General features: G+C 38.3%; 1 protein-coding gene across 2 annotated transcripts in view; it reads left to right on the forward strand.

The window, feature by feature from the left end:
* Window positions 1-27,148, forward strand: part of GCC2 (GRIP and coiled-coil domain containing 2) — a 68,048-nt gene that overhangs the window by 10,595 nt on the left and 30,305 nt on the right. For both annotated transcript variants that reach the window (XM_075563356.1, XM_075563354.1), the window contains exons 5-13: window positions 5,790-5,894; window positions 7,272-9,740; window positions 10,382-10,454; window positions 17,851-17,951; window positions 18,050-18,148; window positions 23,931-24,050; window positions 24,547-24,711; window positions 24,854-24,958; window positions 26,659-26,821. In XM_075563356.1, the coding sequence (XP_075419471.1) occupies window positions 5,790-5,894; window positions 7,272-9,740; window positions 10,382-10,454; window positions 17,851-17,951; window positions 18,050-18,148; window positions 23,931-24,050; window positions 24,547-24,711; window positions 24,854-24,958; window positions 26,659-26,821 (3,400 nt within the window). The remainder of the gene's footprint in view (window positions 1-5,789; window positions 5,895-7,271; window positions 9,741-10,381; window positions 10,455-17,850; window positions 17,952-18,049; window positions 18,149-23,930; window positions 24,051-24,546; window positions 24,712-24,853; window positions 24,959-26,658; window positions 26,822-27,148) is intronic.

Here is a 27,148-nt window from a genome sequence, read left to right on the forward strand (position 1 = left end):
AATCACTAATCAGTGCAAGGATTGCTTTTCTCCAATTTGCCTTGCTTATACTCTCAAAAGTAAGTAGTTAAAAGGCTGTGCTATTAGTTTCATTATGCTTGTTGTGTTGATCCACTGTGCCAATTACTTTGTCACCTGGCTCTCAGTTCAGCTCTGTCCAGCTCAGCTCATTCTCGATGGTACCCAAGGTGCCATTATCCTAAATCCCCCTATGTGTACCATTTCTTTGATTTCTTTTTATATAAAATCTTACTGTTTTATAGATCGAACTGTTACATTAAGTAGTTTATAGCAGAACAGAGTGATCCTAGAGCTAATCACTTCTGAATTATAAATAGAGCAGAATATATTCAGAGACATGGAGAAGACAAGTGCTAAAGAATGCCAAGGATTAAATACAGTCACCAGAAACTAAGCAATACGTTTCTATTCTTTAAATCCATCCACTTGCTCCCTCTACCCTCCCACAGTCATTGTTTGCTCCCCGTTTCCCCTTGCTCTCCCTACCTCCCATCCCCAGTAAACCATTGCATCAGTTACTGTCTTTGAGTAGTGCCCCCTGTTCTCCATAGCCTCCTACAAATTGGTGTTCGCAATTTAAGCCCCGATACTTCTCCCTTCATCATATGTAGATTTTGTTATCATCTTTGGATCACACAGGCTGGTGTACATCATGGATGTAGACTTAGTTGACTCCTCACTCAGATGGCTGCTTGTTTGAATACAAGCCTTTAAGACCCAGATCCTATTCCATTTGTTAGCTGGGCACCATCTGCTTCCTTCACCACACTTTGCTGTATCACCTTTCAGCAAGCTCTTCTTGAAGGCGGGTATCTAGTAGGGCTGTGTAATAAGAACTAACTAGATTAGGATTGAAATTACATGGGAGCTCAGAGTCCATTTGCTCGTCTACAGGTTATGAATGACTGGTTTACTTTAGCAGTCATATTAATTTATCTTTATCATTTTATTAGGGGCTCAAACAACTCTTATCACAATCCATACATCCATTGTGTCAAGCACATGTGTGTACATTTTTTTTCAAACATTTTATTAGGGACTCATACAACTCTTATCACAATCCATACATACATCGATTGTGTAAAGCACATCTGTACATTCTTTGCCCTCATCATTTTCAAAGCATTTGCTCTCTACTTAAGCTCTTTGCATCAGGTCCTCTTTTTTTCCCTCCCTACCCGCTCCCCGCCTCCCTCATGAGCCCTTGATAATTTATAAATTATTTTGTCATATCTTGCCCTGTCAATACATCAGTAATTTATCCAAAGGCATAGAGCAGTGATTCTCGAGCTTCTAATGCCGCCACCTTAATACAGTTCCTCATGTTGTGATGACCCCTAACATTAAAATTGTTTTTGTTGCTACTTAATAACTGTAATTTTGCTACTGTTCTAAATTGTAATGTAAATGCCTGACAATGCAGGATGTATTTTTATAAATTGATCATAATTGAAGCATAGTGATTAATCACAAAAACAATATGTAATTATATATTGTGAAATATTTATTTCTAATTACAAATCAGTGAAATTTTGTCTTGAAGTGTGGTGTAGCGTGGGAAACAGTCTTCATGCCTGTTACTCGTATGTGGGCATATCTGCAGGTGGGTGGACCCGCCTGGAGATGGATAGAGAAGCAGTGTCGCGGTTCCTAAAACCATCGGAAATATGTGGTTTCCGATGGTCTTAAGTGACCCCTGTGAAAGGGTCGTTCAGCCCCCAAAGGGGCCATGACCCCCAGGTTGAGAAACGCTGGCACAGAGTTTAAGGTACTGTTGGGATGAGGAGTTTATGTGAGAATACTCCAGCTTCGAACTGCAATCCATGAGTTGTTGCTTTGTACAGACTGAAATCTAAAATAATTGAACTCTGTTTACATTAAGCATAGAGGTTAGTGCTATGGGAAAATTTCCTATGACATTCCTTACAAGGGCAGATCTTGCCTAGCAGATTAATACCTGTCACACTAATGTAAGGGGAGCATTGAGATGCTAAGTACATAGTGGTTTGGGGTCCCCTTTCCATTGGATGCCCGCGATGCCAGGGGTCCCATCCAAGATCCAACAACTGCCATTTCCAAAATCTTGGAGTGGCCATGCTTTGCTTCCTCTCCCATCAGGGAGTTTCAGTCCTAAGTCCAAGGCGTGCAGGTAGTTTTGAGGTAGGGTCCAGTTCATTTATTCGGGCTTCCACATCAAGTTTTCTTGTGTGGCCCTTGGGGGATGCCATGTTCCCTGTAAGGCCAGCATCTAAGGCAGTGGTTCTCCACCATCTTACTGCCACAACCCTTCAATACAGTTCCTCATGTTGTGGTGACCCCCCAACCATGGAAGGTTGGCTAGAAACTTATTCAAAGTGCCTCCCCAGGAACATAGAACTGGGTTTATTGTCCTCTTAGGTTACCTACAATTATTGTTTAGCATCCCTTTCCGATGTGAGGTTGCTCCTCCCCATTTACCCACCATACTCACCAACAGAACTGTTAGTGCCTTCTCTGAAATGTTGATATTCCTCATTCCTGTGGAGGGTCTTTGGATTTGTCATAGCCTCATCTCTGTTCTGTGGCATCAAGTAGCTAGCCTGCTCCCTTGTCCCCATTCCTGAAGGAATGGCCCCAGCAGATGTGAAGTCTCTTCTTTTGAAGTAATTCTGATATACAAGTTGGTGGGGCAGGTGGGGGGCAGGATATGATTAATGACATACTTTCTACTCCTTTGGGAAATGGCCTTTAAGATTTGATTAATTGGGGTGTTTCTCCTTACAGTCGTGCGCTCATGCAGTAGTTGCCCTTTGGTGGTTGACTTCACTTGACCCAGCATGATGGGTTCCTGGTCCTTCCCTGTCAGGGGTTTCATGGTCTCATCAGTTTTTAGGGACACGTAGGATCCCATTGTGTATAATGACTATAGTTTCTTTATCTAGTCTTCCACTGTTGGGCATTTGGGCTGCTTCCATCAACTTCTTATAAACATGAATTTTCTTAAAATATTAGTCCTCATAGTGATTTGTGGGATTTTAAAATATATAATCCTTTGCTATTGTTGTATATGTGGTATCGGCCAGTTTCATTTGTCTTCTCATTTTTGATATTGTGTGATACACAAAAGCTCGTAATTATAACAAGCTTTTTTATAGGCAGTACTTTAAGAAATCTTTATCCTAATCTAAAAAATGTACGTTTTATTTTGGGCATTTTAAGGCTGAGTCCCTCTGGAGTAGACTTCATGTAATGTGATGTGAAGTAAAACTCCAGTTTCGTCTTTTCAATGTGAATAACTCTGTCTTTTGAACAGTTTTTGTAAACTGGTGTAGTACTGTCATTCGAAACAAACTTCAGTCTGTTTCTGGACTCTGGTTTTCCTACTGATTCCTTTTGCCATTCTTTTATTGTCTCTGTTATTAAGCTCTCTCTTGGCTATTATTATTTCTTGGTCTTTTATGTTTCCACATACATTCTAAAATCTTGACTGATTTAATAAAATCTCTGTTAAGATTACATAGAATATGTGGTTTATAATTTAAATGGGAAAGTTCTTCACATGTCTTCTGTGTAAAGTTATTCTTAGGTAAATTATATTTTCTGATTATACTATAAATGGTGCCTTCTTTTTAGTTATGTTTTCTAATTATCTGTTAATGGTGTCCAGAAATGAAACTGACTCTATATATTAATCTTTTATCCAGCCATTGAGCCAAACTCTTCATAGTTTCTAATTATCTATAAATTCTTCTAGATTTATTTTTATTAAGTAGGCATATCATATGCAAGCAGTAAGTTTTGTTCCTTTTACGGTTGTTACCCTTTTTCTTTTTAAAATTTTATTTTACTCACTAAAATCTCTAGTAGAACTCTGATTAGAAGTGGTAAACAAGACTTTTCGTTTCTACATCTATCTTCATGAATGAAATTTGTCTGTTAATACCTTGAAAAGTCTTTGAATTTGGGTATCATGTTTTGCCAGTTTTGTACAATAATAGTTTTTTGTTCTTATAAATATATACGGAATTGGAAAGATCTTTTCATTAAAAATATTACCGTATATACTCTAATATAAGCCAACCCGAGTATAAGCCGAGGTACCTAATTATTACCTGGGAAACCAGAAAAACTGATTGACTCGAGGATAAGCCTAGGGTGGGAAGTGCAGGATATGGATTAACACAGAGACCAGAGGGGAGAGACGGAGCGCAGCCACAGACACATCCTTACCAGTTCAGCTGCTGGCATAAGTGAATCACTACAGGTGCTTCTGTGAATTGGAGCCGTCCACGTCATACGACGGCTCTGATTGGTTGGATGTGAGTAAACAAACATTCAAAGCCCCGCAGTGTCAGCTGAAAAACTCGGCGTATACATGAGTATATATGGTATATAAATCACCTATAAAACCATATGTGAAAAAACAAACCCACTACCATGAAGTTGCTTCCAACTCAGAGCAAGGTTTCAGAGACTCTAGGTGGGGCTGCAGACAGCCTCATCTCTTTCCCACAGAGTGGTGGGTAACCCACAGTACTTTTAGGCCTATTTTCTTTATTGAACAATGTTTAGCCATTTCTTTAATTTCTTAAATATTTAACAGTATTGATGATGCCTCTACATTTTTTTCTCTTGGGTCACAAAAATTGTATTTCTCTAGGGATTTGATCCATTTCATTTATTTTCAGTATTACTGGCAAATGAAACAGCCCAAATGCTTTGCCATCAAGTTGATCCCGACTCATAGCAACCCTATGTAGAACTTCTGAGACTGCAAATACTTATAAGAAGAGACAGCCTCGGGGGGAGCGGGGAGGGAGGGGAAAAAAAAAGAGGACCTGATACAGAGGTGGGCTTAAGTGGAGAGCAAATGCTTTGAGAGTGATTAGGGCAAAGAATGTATGGATGTGCTTTATACAATTGATGTGTACATGTGTGGATTGTGATAAGAGTTGTATGAGCCCCTAATAAAATGTAAAAGAAGAAAAGGAAAAAAAATGATTAGGGCAAAGAATGTAGGGATGTGCTCTATACAATTGATGTATGTATATGTGTGGATTGTGATAAGAGTTGTATGAGCCCCTAATAAAATGTTTTTTAAAAAAGAGACAGCCTCATCTCCCCCCCCCCCTGAAGATGGGGTGAAGTGCCACCCTCAGGTGGCAGCTCAGTGCCGATCCCACAGCACCGCCAGGGCACCTTTTTTATGATTCTCTGTAGTTTTTAGTCTCATTTATACATAATTGTGTCCTCTCTTCATTTGTACTATTTTTTGGTAAGTAGTCTTCTCTTGACAGGGTTGATAGAAATTGTCTATTTTATTAGTTTGTTAAAGAACTGACTTGGCTTGTTGAACTCTCTACTGTTCATTAACTACCCCTCCCACTCAACTCGTGCAGAAGCTATCTAAGGGAGAAGGAACACTGGTTATTTTTGTCTCTTCTTCTAGTTATTCTGTATACGAAATATCACCCAGCTCTCACTTTGGAGCTTTCCACATGACAGCTCCTTAAGAAACTGCTGCCTCCAGGTTCTGAGTCATTTTCCACAAAGTGTTCACCTGCCTCTCATCGGTGTTTCTCTGTGTGAGTCTGTGGCTACAACTTTCCTGCTCTAATTCCGTTTCCTCCTTCAATTCACTTTCCGTTTTCAAAAAATTTGTTGATATTCCGATATTTCTTCTTTGATTCTTTGTCATGTGTTTCTACCTTTTAAAACATGTTATTCTCACACTGCTTTAAAAATACCGTTTTAACCGCAGGCAAACAAATCATCCTATTTCATAACAGGCATTGACTGAGCGAATGGATTCTATTCTTCTGGAAAAAGCCGAGACTGAACAACAATGTCTTACTCTGAAGAAAGAAAATGTTAAAGTGAAGCAACAGGCCAAGGTAAGGACCTATTTTAATACTTTTGTTTCATTATATTCAGTTCTAAAGTAGTTTGGTCATGAGAACTAAGTCCTTAAAAAAATATCTGTGCCAATTTTAACATTTTTAAAATCAGAAACCTTAAAGACTGAGATTTTTAAAACGAACAACTGAAATTATGTAACTTTGTCAAGGACAGAGCTAGCATATACTTATGTTTTTCAATCGCCCTTTGAGCTGTAGTGGTTATGCATTGGGCCATAATCTTCAAGGTTGGCAGTTCAAAACCACCAATGACTCCTCAGGAGAAAGACAGGACTTTCTACTCCTTTAAAGAGTTATAGTCTTGGAAACTTGCCAGGGAAATTCCTATAGATTCCTTATGAGTCAGTATTGGCTTGATGGAGAGTTTGATTTAAATAAATTAACATATACTCTATATAACATTATTCATTAGATTGTTCTACTTTCTTATTGTAGTCTGGGCTAATTTTTTTCCCCAAAAAGTGTCCCTTTGGTCCATTTAAGAGCTTCTTAAACCTTGTGACTAACATAATATCAAATATTTTCCAGATTTTAGTTTTCACTTTAAGTAATAGATACAGTACTGCTGATATCTGTTGTGATTTTTTTAATTATTAGTAATCATTTTGGGGGGAGGTTCTTATAGGTCTTATAACAATCCATAATTCAATTGTATTAAGCACACTTGTACATATGTTGTATCATCATTTACAAAATATTTTCTTGCTACTTGAGCCCTTGGTAACGGCTCCTCTTTTTTCCCCTCCCTCCCCCTTCATGAATCCTTGATCAGTTATAGATTATTGTTATTTCATATCTTACACCATCCATTGTCTCCCTTCACCCTCATTTCTTTTATTTGTCCCCCTGGGGGGTTATATATCCAACATTGTGATCAGTACCCCCTTTCTCCCCCGCCCCCTTTCCCTTTACCTTAATGGTATGTCCACTCCCATTTCTGTTCCTGAGGGGTTTATCTGACCTGGATTCCGTGTATCGAGAGCTCTTATCTGTACCAATGTACTTCCGCCGATCTAGCCGGATTTGTAACTGGGTCATGATAAGTGGGGGGTGGGGGACAGCATTCATCAACTAGAGGAATGTTGTGTGTTTTCTCAGTGCTATACTGTACCCTGGTTGAATCAGCCTTTCCTTGTGACTCTTCTATGAGGGATATCCAATTGTCTATAGACAATTGTCATTTTTATGATTGGAAAGGACTAACTTAGAATTCTAGGTCTCACCATCATATTTCCCTAATGTTCATTTCTGCTCAGTTCTTGTCTCTTAAGCTAGGCTGTAGCTAATTTTTTGATGGTAGAGTTTTTGAGTTTTTTTTAAACTTAGGTAATGTATGTATACTTTTTTTTAAAGGGTTCTGCGACTAAGATGGAAGACCTGCAAAAGGAATTGGAACAATCACATATAAACTATGTGAAAGAAATTGAAAATTTGAAGAATGAATTATTAGCAATACATTCCAAACACAGTGAAGAAAAAGATAGTTTGCAAAAGGAAGTAGAAGAAGCAATGAAAAAACAATTACTGCTCTCAGAACAACTCAAACTTCAGAATGACTCTGAAAATGAAGTTAAAAAACTGCAAGATGAGATTCAGGAAATTAGGCTGGCCTTTGAGGAGCAAATATTATCTCTACAAAAGCAGTTAGAAGATACCACTAATGAAAAGAAACAAGAAATTAGTGATCTACAAAAAGTCATTGAAGTTAATTCTCATGGTTACCAAAGAGAGATGAATAGTTTACAAGGAGAACTCTTACAGTTAAAAGCTACACACCAAGAAGAGGTTAAAGACTTGTTGTGCCAAATTGAAGCCTCTGCTAAGGCACATGAAGCAGAAGTAAGTGGGTTACATCAACTGAGGGAGGACTTGGTAAAAGAATGTGAGGCACATGAGAAGAGCATCCAGGAGAAGTACCAGTGTGAATTAGAAAACTTGAGGAAAACCTCCAATGCAGACCAAGAACAACAACAGGGGTGTTCTCAGCCCTTACCGGAAGAACAAGTGGCAAATGAGAAGGTCAGACACTTAGAAGATACCTTGAAAGAACTAGAATCTCAGCATAGTATCCTGAAAGATGAAGTAACTTACATGAATAATCTTAAACTGAAACTTGAAATGGACGCCCAACATACAAAGGATGAATTTTTCCATGAACGTGAAGACTTAGAATTTAAAATCAATGAACTGTTACTAGCTAAAGAAGAACAGGGCTGGCTAATTGAAAAATTAAAATCTGACCTAGAAGATTCAAATAAACAGTTTGATTGTGTTGCAGAACAACATAACAAAGAAGTACAACAGCTTAGGGAACAACATCAAAAAGAAATAACAGAACTGAATGAGACATTTTTGTCAGGCTCGGAAAAAGAAAGATTAGCATTAATGTTTGAAATACAGGGTCTTAAGGACCAATGTGAAACTCTACAGCAAGAAAAGCAAGATGCCATCTTAAATTATGAGAGTTTGCGAGACATTATGGAAATTTTACAAACAGAACTAGGGGAGTCTGCCGGGAAAATAAGTCAAGAGTTTGAGTCGATGAAGCAACAACAAGCGTCTGATGTTCATGAGCTGCAGCAGAAGCTTAGAAGTGCTTTCAATGAAAAAGATGCTCTTCTTGAAACTGTGAGTTGTCTCCAGGCAGAAAGGGAAAAATTATTATTTCTACAAAATTTAGTACCAGAACTTGAAGAAACCATAAAGAACCTTCAAGTAAAGAATGAAGAGTATTTAAGTAGTCTCGATCAGAGAGATACCATGCTACAAGAATTGGAAACAAAAATAAGTTTTCTGACTGAAGAAAAAGACGGTTTCATAAATAAAATGAAAAGTTCTCACGAAGAGATGGATAATCTCTATAAAGAATGTAAACAGGAGGAAGGCCTGATTGTAGAACTTAGAGAGAAATTGGAGCAAACCACCCAGTACAACACTGAAGTAAAACAAAAAGTAAATGAATTAACAGAAGACCTAGAAGAGACTTTCAAAGAAAAATACCCAAATGGCCAAAAACTAGAAGAGCTTACGGTTCAAATGAAAACTCTCCATCAAGATCAGGAAACGTTGTCATCCGAACTCAGGTCCCTTTATGAGGAAAATAAAAGACTAAGTTCAGAAAAGAGCCAGTTGAGTAGCAATGTGGAAGCTCTTCTGTCACAAAAAGAATGGGATGATAGCCGGAGAGAACAGATTGCCGACTTGGAAAATAAATTTCAGTTAACAGTTAAAGAAAGAGATCATTTAAGTAAACTTTTTGAAAATGAGCAACTTCAGAAATTATCTATCAAAACTCAGTTATGTGGTTTTCTTCAACAAATGGGGTCAAAAAGTTCTGAAGAAAATGAAGAACAAGATGTCATGAATGTCCTACAAGCGATAGGTAAATCCTTAACAACAATGAATGAGGAAAAACACAACTTAGTTTCTCAATATGATGAAAGGGTGTTGCAATTGGAAAACGAGATTAAGTGCGCTCAAGAAGAACACATAGTTCAATGCGAGGAACTTCGGTCTTTACTACAAGACTATGAACAAGAGAAAGTACTACTAAAGAAAGAGCTGGGAGAAACCTTGTCAGAAAAAGAGGCGCTGCAGTCGGATCTTCTAGAAATGAAGAACGCTAATGAAAACGCAAGACTTGAAAACCAGGATCTTTTACATAAAATTGAAGAAGCATCACAGCAATTGTTAAATAGGAACAATGAGATGTTTGATGAAAAAGAAAGTTCCTATATAAAGGAGCATGAAAACCTAACGCTACTGTTAGAACAAAAAGAATCTGAAGTGCAAGCTATAAGATCAGAGTTGGTGTTGTTGAAGGTACTATTTAAACTTGGTTAAATTTTCTATTTCTAGTACGTTGACTTGAAGGAAAATTTAGTTCTGTAAAACCAAAAGTATATATTCTGATATGTAAGGGCATCAACACAATCATGGAATAATGAAATTAAAAGATAATGGCATTTTTCCATGAACATTTTGGTGCCCCTCATATATATTGACATTTGGGGAATATATAAATATTTTTACTCTTCAACTTGAAGTAATATTAAGCATTTGAGCTCAAATGGCAGATTTCTGTAAATTGCATTCATCCTTTTCATTTGTATATCTTTTGTTACATTTGTTATTTTGGAGGGGTTTAGATTATTTTAAAATCGTGAAGTACGATTTAATGATGAACAGTATTTTTAAAAAAAAAACTTTTCCCCATTACATACTTAAAACATCAAGTTATTTATTTTGACCTTGGATACTACTTTAAAGCAAAACAAAAGCAATAAATGCTGTTTGCATGAGACCAGTGTTACAACATCTACCAAGGAAAAGATGACTACCAAAACAGCTTTTTATATAAAATTGCCTTTATACTGAATCTTTTTAATGATTAATAAGATATCTAGTTTATCCCAGGTAATGAAATAAGTGCTGTTTTTTATTTATTCCCCAATAAAATCTAGGATTCCTTAGAGAAATCATCCTCTGTAAAAGTGGATCAAACCTCTTCAATCAAAGAACTGGAAGAAAAAATAGGTAAATAGTCTTACATGTGTTGTCTCAATTATAATGTCACTAGGCAGATTATTTTTAGTATTAAAATAGATGGGAAATAATAGTAGCCAATTGATGTGTTGTTAGAAGCATATTAAGTAAATATCTTTGCCTGATGCTGTTACCCTTCTGAGTTGTCCAACTGTTTTGTCTTACTTCAAAACTGTCTTTCTATTCATTTAGCCCAAACCACGGGACTGGTGAGATCCCATATTTATAAATGGTCTTATTGTTGATTTTGGACATTTCACTCATTCAAACTTTCTTTTGAATACCTAATTATTCTTTGAAAAGTCAACTGCCATCAAGTTGATTCTGACTCTTAGTGACCCAATAGGCTTTCCAAGACTGTAAATCTTTATGGTAGCAAGTAGCCCATATTTCTCCCACAGAGTGGTTGATGGACTTGAACTGCTAACCTTTCAGTTAGCAGGCCTGTGCCTAACCTACAGTGCCACCATGGCTTCTTAACTATTCTCGGTACTGGTACTAGAAAGAAAATAATTATGGTACAGCCCTAGTCCTCCAAAAGCTTGCTGCTTAAGTGAAACTGTAATTACAGTAGATTGTGTTATGGATAAGGTACAGTGGGAGCAATACAGGAAGGCATGAGCTTCTTGTAGTCAGGAAAAGCATCACAGAATAGATTATATTTGAGATGGGTATACAAGAAATTTGACACAAGAAGAAAAGTATTCTAGCAAGGGGATAGTATGCTTTAATGTGTTTGTTGTACGTGTGGGGTGTGGGTGTAACTTCTATAACATTTAGAGCCATCTTAGGAACTTCCTAGAGAAGAAGTCCAAACACAAAAGTACTAGTATCTAAGGGGCTTGGGACTTTATCCTATCCACTTATTTTTTTCATAATTGTTATGAGATAGCTCTTTACTCCCATTTAATATTGAAAAACAAAGACCTTGGAGTATTGTATTATCTGCCCATGATTACTCACCTTAATGGCCAGTTAGATTGGTGGGGTATAGAAAGGGGTGTAGAATGAGTCTCCAGTTTCTGGAATGAGTGTTTGGAATTTACTTCTCTCACCCAAATAGGAGAGAAATATGTTTTGTAAAAGGATAAACAATTCAAACTTAGGATGAAATATAAATTATAAATTAGCAAGAGTTTATGAGGGAGGGAGGGTGGGTAAGGAAGGGGAAACAATGAGCTGATACCAAGGGCTCAAGTAAAAAAAAATGTTTTGAAAATGATGATAGCAGCATATGTACAAATGTGCTTGACACAATGGATGTGTGTATGGATTGTGATAAGAGCTACAAGAGCCCCTAGTAAAATGATTTAAGAAAAAATGTTTTGGAGATGATGATGGCAACATATGCACAAATGTTCTGGATATAATTAATGTTACGTGGATTGTTATAAGAGCTGTAAGAGCCCCCAGTAAAATGATTTATTTTAAAACAAAAAACAACTTGAAGGAGTGTAGTAAACCTGAGTTTTTATCCTGGTGCACACACATACTTCCAAGTTGATTGACTGACTCCCTATGGTGATAATATATCATAGGGCTTTTATGAACATTAGAAAAAATCAAAACCAAACTCACTGCCATCGAGTCAATAAAAACTCATAGGAAATCTGCTGTGGGTTTCCGAAACTGTCACTGTTTATGGGAGTAGAAAGCCCAATCTTTCTCTCTCAGAGCTGCTGGTGTTTTTGAACTGCTGACCATGTGGCTCACAGCCCAACATGTAACCGTTACACCACCAGGGGTCCTACTGTGAATAATATAGCAAATGGTAAGTACTTAACTTAATGACTGAGAGTATACATTTAATAACCCATTACTATCAAGTCAATTCTGACTTAACAGCAACCCTATAGTACAGAGTAGTTCTTGCTCCATTTGGATTCTAAGGCTGTAGATCTTTACAGAAGTTGACTGCCACATCTTTTTCCCACATAGCAACACATTGAATTAGAACAACCAGCCATCCTTTCAATTAGTATTTGAAGGCTAAACCACTGAATCACCATGACTTCTTATAAAGTAAATGTTGTTAGGTGCCATCCCGCCAGCTCCAATTCATAGTGATCTTCTGTACAACAGAATGAAACCCTGCACAGTCTTGAGCCACACTTTGATGATATCTGAGTCCCTTGTTGCTGTTACTATGTCAGTTTGTCTCATTGAGGGTTGTCATCTGGTTACCTGATGCTCTACTTTACCAAGCATGATGTCTTTTTCCTTGCATCAGTTTGTCCTGAGCCTTTCCAGCTGTGCTTCCTCCAGATGGCTCTCTCTGTTCTTTGGGCAGTCCGTGGTACTTTTCCATATTCTTCACCAGTACCATAATTCAAATGCATCAGTTCTTCTGCAGGCTTCCTTATTCATTATCCAATTTTCACAGGCATATAAGGCACTTGTGAATACCATGGTCAGGCTTACCTTAGTTCTCAAAATGACAGATTCGCTCCTTCACATTTTAAATAGATACTGTGCCATAGATATGCCCGATGCAGTATGTCCTTTGAGCATTGATTGTGAATCCAAATAAGATTAAATCCTTCAGAAGTTCCATCTTTTATTTATTTATGTATCATGATGTTGCTGCTGTGAGGGTTCGGGCTTTCTTTACATGAAGCTGCAATGCAGACTGAAGGTGGCAGTCTGGACTTTGAGCAAGCAAAGTTGTGTCATCTCCATATCACAGCTTGCTTATAAGCCTTCCTCCAATCCTGATGTCAGATTCTTCATACAGTCCAGCGTCAGGGATTATTTGCTCAGCATGAGACTGAATATGGTGAAAGGGCACAACTCTGATATACACCTTTCCTGATTTCTAACCATGACTTATATGTACCCTTGTTCTGTGTAAACAGTTGCCACTTGATACAAGTTCCACGTAGCACTATTAGGTGTTCTGTCATTCCCGTTTCTCACAGTGTCATCCATTTTGATTATGATAGAGTTGAATCCCTTTACATACATAGTAAAAATACAAGTAAACATCCAACTGACATCAGTGATGATAGCCCTCATTCCAGGCCCTTTCCAGTTTGAAGTTGTGGCAGCTCCCAGCTGATAAACTGCTGCGTCAATTTTTGGATTATCTTTAGAATAATTTTACTTGGATTTTAATTTTATTATAATTTCCCCAAATCTATTGGGTGACCTTTTTTAAAAATCATTTTATTGGGGGCTGGTACAACTCATCACAATCCATACATCAATTGAATCAAGCATGTTTGTACATATGTTGCCTTCATTTTCTAGGCATTTACTTTGTATTGAGCCCTTGGTATTAGCTCTCTTTTTTTCCCCTCCCCACTCCCTCCTACCGGGTGACCTTTCTTTGGAATGTGCACAAATGTGGATCCCTTGCAGTCTGTTGGCCAGGAGCTGTCTTCCAAATTTCTTGGCATCGAGACAAGCAAGGGCTTCCAGTGCTGCATCAGTTTTTGAAAATATTTCAATAAGTATTCCATCAGCTAATGGAGCTAGTTATTTTGTTGTTTATTCGCTGTTTGCTAATGTGTAACTTGGATTTCTTCATTCAGTAATACCACTAACCCCTAATCATATGCTCTATGTTGAAGTGGTTGAATTCTGACCAACTTATTTTGATACTGCGGCTTTGTGTATCCTCCACCTTCTTTTGATGCTTCCTGCAACATTTAATATTTTGCTCATGGTGGTGTCAGGTGCCATCAAGTCCAGTCCAATCAAAATAGCCCTCTGAGCAACAGAATGAAACACTGCCTGGTCCGACATCATCATCACAATTAACTTCAGTTGATGCCATTGTTGCAGCAACTGCATCAGCCTATCTTCTGGTGATTTTTCTTCTCTCATTCTTGGACCTTCTACTTGGTGAAGCATATTGTCTTCTTCCGAGGACTAGTCTGTCCACGTAAGGTGTCCAGAGGCCAGGAGACTGAGTCTTGCCATTCTCACTTCTAAAGAGCATTCTGGTTGTGTTCCTCTCGAGACAGATTGTTTGTGCTCTGGCACTTTAAATCTTCTTTGCAAGCACGATAATTCAAATTCACCAATTTTTATAGTCCTTGTCCAAGTTTCACATGCATTTGACTTGATTAAAAATACCATGGTGCGCCTTTGTCTTTAAATTGACATCCTTGCTCTTCAATACTTTAAAGAATTCTAGTGCAGCAGATTTGGCCAGTGCCGAATGTCATTTAATTCAAACACATTGATTCTTTGGTCTTCCTATTCGATGTCCCAACTTTCACATGCATATAAGACTATTGAAACACCATGGCGTGGGTCAGGCGCACCTTAGTCCTCAAAGTAACATCCTTGCTTTTTTACATTTAAAAGAGCTGCAGCAGATTTACCCAATGCCATGTGTTACTTGATCTCTTGACTGCTATTTCCATCAGCACTGATTGTGGATTCAAGCAAAACGAAATCCTTGACAACTTCAAGGTTTATGATGATATCTCTTTGTCCAGTTGTGGGGTTTTTAGTTTTTTTACATTTAGTTTGTAATCCATATTGAAGGCTGGAGGCCTGGATCTTCATAAGCAAGTGTAGGGTCCCTCTGAGTTGAAGTAGGCCTGCCTGAGGGCTATTGGATTACTGGGGGTTGAAGGAAGTGAGGAGACAAGTAATACAAATGAATTAAAAGTTTTCAGGCAGAAAGAACACCAAGCCTGAATCAATAGCATGCCTCTTAAAGCAACAAGACCAGTATCACTGGAATGGAGTTAAGGACAGGAGAATAATAGGAGATGGGGTCTGAGGTCACAGGAACTCAACCCTTGTAGGGCCTTTCATCCCACTGTAAAGTCTGACTTTTCTTCTCATGAACTGACAAGCAAATCAGAAGACTTTGTACAGAGAAGAGATTCAAAGTGACTTATGGATCAGTCACACTGAGTACTTGGTTAAGTGTACATTGATTGGATAGAGCAAGAGAAGAAGAGAAATCAGGCAAGGCCATTGTAATCTACATGACCATGGCTTTTGACTTGGTAGTAACAGTAGACGCCATGAAGAGTTGTTGGATTCTAGATGTGTCTTGATGGTAATGTAAAGGAAACATATTGAGGAATCTAATGCAGTAGTATGAAAGAAACGAATGAAAGCATAATGTTTTTCTTTTTTTTTTCTTCCAATCATTTTATTGGGGGCTCATACAACGCAACACAATCCACACATACATGAATTATGTAAAGCATGTTTGTACATTCATTGCCCTCATCATTCTCAAAACATTTGCTCTCTGCTTAAGCCCCTGGCATCAGCTCCTCATTTTTTCCCCTCCCTCCCCACTTCCTCCTTCCTCATGAACCCTTGATAATTTATAAATTATTATTATTTTGTCATATCTTACACTGTCCAATGTCGCCCTTCACCCACTTTTCTGTTGTCTTTTCCCCAGGGAGGAGGTTATATGTAGATCCCTGTAATCAGTTCCCCCTTTCCACCACACAATTTTTAAATATTTTTCAATTTTGTTTTTTAATTTTTTATTGTCAAATTAGGTGGGAGGTTACATTTTGGATCATCAACTTTGTCTCTAAGAGTTTAAATTATTAATCAAACTCCCCAGTAGTTTGCCCTTCCCTGCACTTCCCCGCCTCTGTGTACTGCTGTCTTCCATAAAGTATGACTGGGTTTGGTTTTGTTTTTAACTAAGATGACAGAATGACTAAAGGGGTGCATTCAGATGGGCTTGAAAGAAGTATGTCCAGGGTTCTCCTTAGAGGCAAGGATAACAAGACTTTGTCTTTCTTTCTTGGACATACTGTCGGGAATGACCAATTCCTGAACAAGGACATCATGCTTGTTAAAGTGGAGGGGAAACAAAATAGAGGAAGACCTTCGATGAGAGAGATTGACACTGTGGCTGCAAAGTGGTCTCAGGCATGGGAACAATTACCAAGCAGGCACTGATTCTTCTGTTGTGCATCCTGTCACTGTGGGTCCAGCGGACTTGATGGCACCTACCAACAACAGTTCAGTTGGGAAAAGAGGAGCTCTGTTACAAATTTCACAGTCCGAATGAAGGTGTGAAGCAACCTTTTTAATATGCACATCTGGAGAGAAGCTGGAGAGTTTATTTTAATATAGTTAACTTTCTAAATTAAACAGACTTTAAATCTATGATTGAGAGCCTGAGGAAGTAAGTGTTAAAGATAGGGATGCGGACTAGAGAGCGTTATCCATTATGCACAGATCAAGAAAAGCGGAACGACCAAGGAGACTAAGAGGGTGCAAACTAATGGAGCAGGAAGATCAGGAGCATAAAATGTCTTCTAAGTGTTCTCAGGAAGGAAAAAGTGTTTGCCATGGGTCAGTGAGTCAAATAAAATGAGTATTGAAAACTAGCCAGTGGATTAAGCAGCACACTGGTTATTAGTAACTTGGATAAGTTTCAGGGAGTTGCTGGAGCAAGAAACTTGATTAAATTCAATCTGGATAACAATAGAAATTTGAAAGCAAATGAAGAGCATTTATTCATGGAGTTATACAGGAAAGAACAGATGAACAATATCTAAAGGTGAACTGTGGTTTATTTTTTATGTGAAATACAATACCATGCTGTAATGTTTCACCTATCTTGATCTTTCTTTTCCCTTACCCATCAGTCACCTCCACTATTTTCTATTCTCCCACCCCCTGACATTTTTTTGCTTTCTTGCATGTTTGTAGGCTTTTAGAAAAAAAAAAAATTAGGTGGTGGGGAGGGTGGCGAATTGATATAGAAGAGAGAGCAAGAATCCTTCTAAGTTTTTGCTACTAACCAGTTCACTTGCAGCAGAGCAGCCAGATAGAAGGCAGAGAAATTGAGCACAGAGGCAAGTAGATTAGAAGGAAAGGACGTCAGATTGTGCTATTAAGGTGAGCAAAAATGTCCAGGAAGGAAAGTCAGCACTGGACTTCAAACAGGGAACTAAAAAGTTTAAGGTAAGGAATAAATTGGATACGTGAAACAGCAGATTACAGGTGTAGTTGTAAAAAACCAAGCCAGGCATCTCAGGAAGAATGTGCCAAAGAGCATAAATATTAAATACTTGGCGTCTCTACTACTTCATCCTAATCTTCAAATTAACCACCTAAAATCCGGATGCTCACATTGCCAGGAAATAAAACATGAGAGGAGTCCTAATATCCTCTCTGAGTGCTAGGTACTAAGAAATGGCTTTCCAAAAAAAAGGCTATTGTGTAGGATGGAAAAATATCTTTTGCATTGTGTTTGCCTTATTGAATAAGCACTCACTTCTTAAGAGCTGATGTAGAATGTTTTTGCTGCTTTTCATTTCAAATTGTGCCGTTTATTTCAGAAAAATGATGAATTTTCAAAGCTAAAATAAGGAAATAACTGGATTTTGCCTCTTTTTTTCTTTTGAATTCATATATAACCTTTTTATTTCCTCATTTTTAGAAAATCTGGAGAAAGAATCCAAAGACAAAGAAGAGAAAATAAATAAGATAAAGCTAGTTGCGGTGAAGGCAAAGAAAGAACTCGATTCCAGCAGAAAAGAGGTAATAAGACTGCATGACATTCTGAATCTCCCACTCGAGAAGATCTTGATTTTTCTGGCTGTGAAGCACTCTCTAACTCAAATGTATATTTAAAATAGGCCCAGACTCTAAGGGAAGAACTTGACTCTGTGCGATCAGAAAAGGAACAGTTGTCCACTTCCATGAAAGATCTCATTCAAGGTGCAGAAAGCTATAAGGTAAAAATAGGTGTTTTCAATATGAACAAGTTGGATTCTTAACTGCTACAATAGGAAAATCATTGGAACTGTAAAACTCTTGCCCATCCAGCAGTCACTTTGTGCTCGTGAATGGGAAATGGGGTGGGTGCGTGTGCGCACTTAAGTAAACTCTTAAGTACCAGAAATTTAAGTCACAGGCGGCAAATACAGAGACCTAGTGGCACAGTGGGTTAGACAGTGGATTACTAACCACCAGGAGAAACAGTAGGCCGGTTTCTCCCGTCGGAAGGTGGACAGTCTTGGAAACCCTTATAGGCTTGCTATAAGTGGGATCCGTCCGTGGAAACCTTGTGGAGACAGTTCTCTACCTCGGAGGGCACTGTGAATTAGAAGCAACTCTAGATTTCTGAGCTTGCTGCTTTCATTTTCAGGAGGCTATGTAATCTATGAGTCCCCTCCAAAGGTAAACAGGCATACCACTTTAGTTGGTTAAAAATGTATGTATCTTTGTTAGAACATTTCCTCAATCTTTGGAAAAGCTGAAGATTCTATGATAAAGCAACAGTATTTTAAAGCAAAAGCTCAATAGGTTTAAGAATGTTGATCTAATTAAAAATGAACTTACTGATTATTTTCTCAGGGAACATAATTTTTAAGGTTTGAGTAATTTGGTAGTTCACTTCTGACTTTTAACTAGATAGTCAATTAATAAAAGTAACTAATAAGAGATGTAAGAGCCACCAATAAAAATAAGGGGGGAAAAATGAGACAAACCAAATAAAAGTATCATTGTCACTGATTTGTAATTTATGTTGTTCTTGTCCATTGCTGACTCACAGAAATCCTGTGTCCAACAAAGCCCTTCGAGGTCCTGTGCTTTCCTCTAAGTTACTATGTTTGAACCCATTGTTGCCTCCACTGTGCCCGTCCATCTCCTCGACAGTCTTCCTCCTCTTCCACGACCTTATGCTTTCCGAAGCACCATGTCCTTTTACAAGGACTGAGCTCTCCTCATGCCATATGTCCAGAGTGTGTGTGACAAAAAATCCCTCCATTCCTCTAAGGAGCATTCTAGCTGCACTTCTTGCAAGATAGACTTGTTTGATCCACTGGCAGGCAGTCCTTGGTACTTCCACTGTTCTTCACCATAATTCAAAGGCAGCAATTCACCGGCAGTCTTTCTTTTCCGTTTTCCCACCTTCACATGCATATAACATGACTGAAAATGCAGTGGCTTGGATCAGCCACACTTGAGTCTTCAAAGTGACATCCCTGTTCTTCAATAACTTGGAGTTCTTGTGCAGCAGATTTTCCCAATGCAATATATCATTTGATTTCTTGACTTCTGTCTCCAGGAGCATTAATTCCGGATCCAAGCAAAATGAAATCCTTGGCAACTTCAGCCTTTCTCCCTTTATCATGACATTGCTTAGTGGTTCGGTTGTGAGGCTTTGGGTTTTCTTTACATTGATTTGTAATCTGTACTGTAATCCATACTTAATCTGTGTTAGCAAGTGCTTCGAGTCTATCTTGATTTTCTGCAATCCAGGTTGTGCCATCTGCATATCACAAGTGTGGCATCTGCTAATAACCCTTTTTCCAATCCTGTTGCCACATTCTCTGTGAGTTGCTCCGCTTACAGATTGAACAACTATAGTGAAAGGATACAATCCTGATGTGTACCTTCCTTGATTTTAAGTCACTCAGTATTTCCGTGTACAACTCTCTCTTGTTCCGTGTACAGGTTAAACATGAGCACAATGAAGTGTCCAGAAATTCTTACTCTTTTTAGTGTTAGCCATCATTTGTTATAAACAACATGGTTGAATTATTTTGTGTAGTCAATAGAACACAGGTAAACATCTTTCTGGTATTCTCTGTTTTCACCTAAAAGCCATCTGACATCACACATGCCATGGTACCACACAGTGATATCACATATGCCGTGTCCTCTTGTGAATTCAGATTCAGCTTCTGACAGCTTTCTGTCCATGTGCTGCTGCAACCACTATTGAATTCTCTTCAGTAAAATTTTATTTGCATGTAATATTAGTGATACTGTTAAATAATTTTTGTGTTTTGTTGGGCCACTTTTCTTTGGGATGAGTACAGATAAGGATCTCTTCCCGTTGGCTGGCCAATTGCTGTTTTACAAACTTGATGACATAGATGAAAGAGTGCTGGAACTTTGTGTTTCACTAATACTTTCTGTGCAGCTTGGACTTCCTCCGTCAGTATTACTTCTTGATCATGTGCTACCTCATAAAATGGTTCTATATTGACCATTTCTTTTTTGATATTTAACTCACAGCCATCGAGTCAATTCTGAGTGATGATGAACCCTGTAGGACAGAGTAGAACTGTCCCTGTGGGTTCCCAAGACTGTACCTCTTCACTGGAGTACAGTAAAGAAAACCTTATCTTCCTCCCGAGGGCCAACTGGTGGATTTGAACTGCTGATCTCATGGTTAAGCAGCCCAACACTTGGCCCTGTGCCACCAGGGCTTTCGGTACAGCGACTGTGCCTTCCATCATCTTTTGATGCTTTCTGAGTTGTTCAATATTTTGTCCTTAGAATCTTTCCGTATTGCAACTCTCAAGGCTTGAGTTTTTTTCTTAGTTCCTTCAGCTTGGTCTGTGCTGAGTGTGTGCTTCCTTTTTTGGCTTGCTAACTCCAGGAACTTGCACTTTCCACTATAATGCTTAGTCTTCTTGAGCTGCCCTTTGAAATTTTCTACTCAGATCTTTTCTTTTTATTTATTTTAATCATTGTATTAAGGGCTCATACAACTCTCATCACAATCCATACATACATCAATTGTGTAAAGCGCATTTGTACATTTATTGCCTTCATCCTTAAAACATCCGCTCTCCACCCAAGCCCCTGGCATCAGCTCCTCATTTTTTCACCTCCCTCCCCGCTCCCCCCTTCCCTCATGAACCCTTAATAATTTACAAATTATTATTTTGTCATATCTTGCACTGTCCAATGTCTCCCTTCACCCACTTTTCTTTTGCCCATCCCTTGGGGACTATGCTTTATGTAGATCCTTGTAATCGGTTCCCCCTTTCCAACCCACCCTCCCCCCACTCTCCCAGTGTCACCACTCACACCACTGGTCCTGAAGGGATCATCTGTCCTGGATCCCCTGTGTTTCCCGCTCAGATCTGTACCAGTGTACATCCTCTGGTCTAGCCAGATTTGTAAGGTAGCATTGGGATCATAATAGTGGGGTGGGGAGGAAGCATTTAGGAACTAGAGGAAAGTTGTATGTTTAATCGTTCTACATCACACCCTGACTGACTCTCACATCCTTATCTTTTTATGACATCTTGCTTCTTGTATAACGTTCTTTTTTTATGTATAATGTTCTTGATGTCCTCCCACAGCTTGTCAGTTCTTCTGTCATTAATGTTCAAGGATTCACATCTGATCTTGAGATGTTCTTGAAATTCAGATGGAACATAATCCATGCTGTGTTTTTACTCCCATGGGTTTATTTGAATTTTCTTCAACTTCAACCTAAGCTTAACCTGTATGCAATTGAAGATCCGCCCTACCATCGGCCATTGGCCTCATTTTGGCTGCTGGTCTTGAGTGGCTAGTGATATCTATGTATATAGTCACTGTGTTGCAAAAACGTATTTTCATTGAAGAAGTCATTAGTCTTAAACAGAATTTTAGCATGTGATATCCAACTTCATTTCTGTCCTCAAGGTCATATATTCCATCTACCCTATCCCTCTTTGTTTCCAACTTTCACATTTTAGTTGCCATTAACCTTCAGTGCATCTTCATTGCATGCTTGATCTATTTCACACTGATGATATTGATCAAATTCCTCATAATTAACATGAGTGGTTAGTGTGTAAATTTGAATAGTAGTTGTATTAACTGGACTTTCTTAAAGGTGTGTAGCCTACTATAGAAAACATTGTACTTAAAGATTTTTGTTGTTGTTTTGTTGTACTTAAATATCTTGAAATGCTCTTTTAGGCAATAAATGTGGCACTGTTGCTAATGAAATTGTCATTCTGGACATAGTAAACCATGTAATTGATTCCAAATGGCCAGAGTCAGTCTATTTCAATTCACTAATGCCTAAAATATTCTATGATCCATTTCATTTTTAATGACAGCCAATTTTCTTAGATTCATACTTTGTACATTCTTTGTTCTAGTGGATATTTTATAGGAGTTTTAGGACTTTTGAGTGTAAGCGTCCTGAAAGGACAATATTGTGTAATTATTTATTTGTTTAGAAACCTCAGTATACCTTTTTTTTTCCATGGCCCCCCTTATGAATAATTCTTGATTAAAGTTCCAACATCTGTAGGTAGCCATCATTTATAAAAGTCCACCTTGGTATAACAGTTCAGTTTTTATAGCTATCAACAAATGTTAGAACTATAAATAACGCAAATTCTAAATACCTAAGTCCTGTCTTCCGTTAGTCAAAATAAATCACTGACTGGTCAGTCTAAACCACCACCAAATCCACTACTATCCAGTTGATTTCTACACATAGTGACCCTACAGAGCAACAGGAACTGCCCCACTCTGTTTCAGAGGCTACAAAATCATGGCAACAGGCAATCTCCTAGTTCTCCCACCAGCAGATTTGAACTGCTGACTTTAAAGTTTTTATCCCAGTTCATAACCCCATCAGGGTTCCATTATGGACAGACCATAAAATCGAAATTCAGATTTTAACTCTTAGCTGTTAAGATGGATAAATAATTGATCATACATAAATCCAAATTTAAAACAAAATTAGCAGGCCAAGTCTTAGATAATGATGAGCAAGCACCCAAAAAACTCATCTGCTCTATGTGTTAGTTAACCAGAGAATCCCAGGGAAGGTAAGCCACAGTAGAAGGCCCCCAGGTTCAGATGAGGTCTTACTTTCAGTCCGTTTTCTTGGTTCTGATGTTAGGAAGCAGGTGAACTATAATGTCTCAGTGGAAATTCCCAAAATTAACTTTCAACAAAAGCCTAGAGACATTTCATTATTTATTTTGAATGCAAGTTTATTTTTTTGCAAGAGGGTAGTCAGTAGCTATTCAGGAGCAAAAGCAAGATTTGTAAAGGAAAAAAATTACTGGCAGTATGAAAGCAGTGAATTTAATGTACAGATTTTAGGGAATCAACTGAATCGTGTATAGCAAAAATGTCAATCTAATGAGTATTTTTGTCTTGCACTGGCCAATTAAAATTGAAGGAAAATTGTCAAGTTTTGAATTTCCCAGTAAATACTGATAGTTAAATGCTAAATGTCTATCTTATTATAAGATAATATGTTTTTTATTAGTACCTCCACCTTAATTAGGCCAGGCCTCGAACATTTCTTTCATCAGAATTCTTTACGTGAAATTCAAAGATGTCCAGGTTAAACTTTCACCCTCATTCCTTTGGTTTTGTTCAAGTTTTAGGAATTTGTGTTTGTGGATTGTATTGGCAATAATATATTGTGACAGTGAAATTCTCTATCTTTTTAAATAGCTTTTCATACCCTAAGAATTACTCGAGTTATATTACTTGTATTATTCAATACCAGTTGAATATTCTGTAACTGTTGGACTTGAGCAAATATTTTAAACATCTAGTATGGACTCTTAAATCTTAAAACAGCTTTATGATTCAGTCTGATCCATGAGTTAAAAATATCTTTTTTTTAATCATCTTATTGGGGACTCATACAACTCTTATCACAAATCTATACATACATCCATTGTGTCAAGCGCATTTGTACGTTTCATATATCTTAAAAGTTGTAAACTTTTTTGTCTTTTATTGAAGAATCTTTTGTTAGAATATGATAAGCAAGCAGAGCAGCTGGATGTTGAAAAAGAACGTGCTAATAATTGTGAGCATCATATAGAAGACCTTACAAAACAATTAAAGAATTCAACTGTTCAGGTAACTCTTAAAAGTAAATCTAAACATGAAAATTGTAATAAATATATCTTCATCCCCAATATTTTTGCTTATAAAGTTAAAATTAATATGTAAGCAGAAACAAATTTTTCTCTTTTGCTTTCCATTCTTGAGGGGAATGTAGCAGCAACTAGTAAACCTCCTCTTCTTGCTGCTTATTACCCCCATGTCACTTCCCTTCTGTTCATTTTTGCCTTTTCCTCTGTTGGTTTCCCTACTTTCGTCCAAGCTTTGCCACAGTAATTTGAACAATGGTTTATTTGGTTTTTTACTTTATTCTTGATTTTGTATTTTCATTCAAAAATACTTTTGAAGTATTTATTTTTCACACCCAAAGCCCTGACTCTGTACTAGGTTACACATTGTGTTGGGATTAGGCCATTCACATCCTGCCATTTATATTAATGTTCTATTTTATTCTTCGGTTCCTGTATATGTATTCTGCATATTTATGGAAATGAACTATCTGTCATTCTAGTGTGAAAAATTAAATTCTGATAATGAAGATCTCTTGGCTCGTGTGGAGACACTTCAGAATAATGCCAGGTTGCTAGAAGTACAAGTTTTAGAAGCCCAAAGAGCCAAAGCACTGCTGGAAAAAGAGTTAGAAGCCGAGAAACTTCACAGAGAACAGAAGATGAAGGTAAAATGGCCTGTGAGAGTCATTGACTCCTTTGCATAGAGTGCTGTCCTCAATCTCAATATTGTTTAATTGAAGAAGAGATTTACAGGACAGCAGCATTTAGTGTCTGTGCTTGGGGCGTGACTTTTCATTGTAATTTTAGGAACATGCCAGTGCTCTAAGTGAACTTGAAGAACTCCAGCTGCAACTTCAGAAGGAGAAGAAACAACTTCAGAAAACCATGCAAGAATTAGAGCTTGTTAGAAAGGTAATAAAACCCCAAAACAGAGTGCCAACATTTACACAGCTACTCTGTACATATTGAAAAGCAACATTTCAGGAAGGGAATTATTTGCGATATTAAAAATGCATAACCTCAAAAAGTAAATGTAGCTTAGTGTGTTGTGGTATGAGTTGGGGGTGCCAGCCCCCTACCACTAATCATGGGTTCAGTAAGCACAATTGTAATTGAGATACATAAGTATATTAAAGTCTTTGAGAGCATAAGAGGTAAAAGATATATTGCAGTAATGGGGTCAGACACATTTCATGGTAGCATTGCTCACCTCAGCCCCAGTTGGTGGTCCATGTGGAGAGAGGGGGAAGGGAAGGAGGACATGGGGAAAGGGAAACGGGAAGAGAGGGAGCCAGGAGAGAGGCGGGGAGAGACCAGTGAGAGAAGTCTCTATTGCTAACCCAGGCTTATATGTCTTTTGGGGATGTGCCAGCCCACTAATTACAGATAAAGACATACCTCACAGGAAGGGGTTGCGCTATAGGTTCTACAGCAATGAGAGGGGGTGGTCTAGGGACATACACACAATAGGAAGAGGAGGGATTGGGGTATACATGTGACAAGAGGGGCAGGTCCTAGATTTAGGATGGCAGCTTAGCTTTGGGTGTCACCGAGCAGGTTTGATCTGTTCCCTGGATCTCCATAGGAACCATTATCAGTAGGGTGTGAACTCCACCTGCAGGAGCCAAATAGATGACTGCAGGCTCCATTGTCCTTAACAGCAGGGAGTGGGGCCCACTGCAGTCTGGCAACTGATCACCCTCAGGGAGGAGGCCTGTGAGCATCTGACCCCCCACAGTTCTTGTCTTTCCTGAAGCAATTAGGAATTACTATATTTGAATTTGCTACTTAATTCCTCTCTATGACTGGCATGTGACAGATAAAGATGTAATGAATGACAGAACTCTGCCTAACTGTTCGCTACCTTTTCACCTCACCGCCTGTGTGTTGCCCCCAGGTCACAGTGGAACTGTGGGATAGGGTAGAGTGCTGCGCTGTAAGGACTGGGGGGTGGGGGGGCAGGGCATCTTCACAGAAGCCTGCAGTCTCATGGGGCGTCTGAGGAGAAACTGGTGGGTTTGAACTGCCAACTTTGCAATGTTTAACCTTCTGTGCTCCAGGGTTCCTGTTTCAAAGGCAGCTAAAAAGAAAGGTCCTATAAAAGTCCATTGCAATATTGGCATGTTATAAATAAGAGCCTCACAAGACTAGAACTGCCAGTTATGGTTCATGAAAGTGATAACAAAACAGAATAAAGCTGAGGTTGATAGGGTTAACTTACAAAAAAATACTTCACTTTGTGAAATCATGAAACAAGAACCCGTGCAAGTCGGGCAGTAGAAAGTATCTGACTTCTGACCATTTTTAGAAACTCTGGGAGCGCAGTGGATGACAGTTGGATTGCTCACCACACGCAGTTCAAGCCCACAAGTCGCTCAGGGAAAGAGATTGACGCTTTCTGCTCCCGTAACGGTTTACAGCCGGCAGAACCCTGTGTGGCCCTTCTGCTCTGCCCTGGAGGGTGGCTGTAATTGAAATCAACTCGATGGTTTTTCGTGGTTTTTTTTAATTATTATTACAGAAAAAGGATAATTTAGTCCTTGACATTGTTACAACATTCTCATGTATGTAGTATTTGTGGGTTTTTTACTTTATGGTGTATATATATATAGGATGCTCAACAAACCACATTGATGAATATGGAAATAGCTGATTATGAACGTTTGCTGAAAGAACAAAATCAAAAGTTAACTAATAAAAACAGCAAGATTGAAGATTTAGAGCAAGAAATAAAAATTCAGAAGCAGAAACAAGAAACCCTACAAGAAGAAATGAGTGAGTAAAACAAAATACATTTTAACTCTGACTTATGATGTCATCATAGAGGGCTGGTGTATGTTGATCATTTCGCCATGCATGACTTATCAACCAGATTTTCAAAAGTTGTTTCTTGTCCATCTTATTATTAAGGTAGCCATTCTAGCTTGCTTTTACGTGGGTTCTTTTGCCATCCTCTGGCTTTTAACCTATTTACGCTTCTAAATTCTGGTGAGTTTCTTTTTGATAACATAAAGTTAGCTGAACCTTCGTTTTCTCTCCAACCTGTGACAGTCTCAGCTCTGTAATTATTTATATGATTCTTTTAACTCTATCACCTTACTA

This window comes from Tenrec ecaudatus, chromosome 11 (assembly GCF_050624435.1).
Source record: "Tenrec ecaudatus isolate mTenEca1 chromosome 11, mTenEca1.hap1, whole genome shotgun sequence".
Classification (NCBI taxonomy): Eukaryota; Metazoa; Chordata; class Mammalia; order Afrosoricida; family Tenrecidae; genus Tenrec; species Tenrec ecaudatus.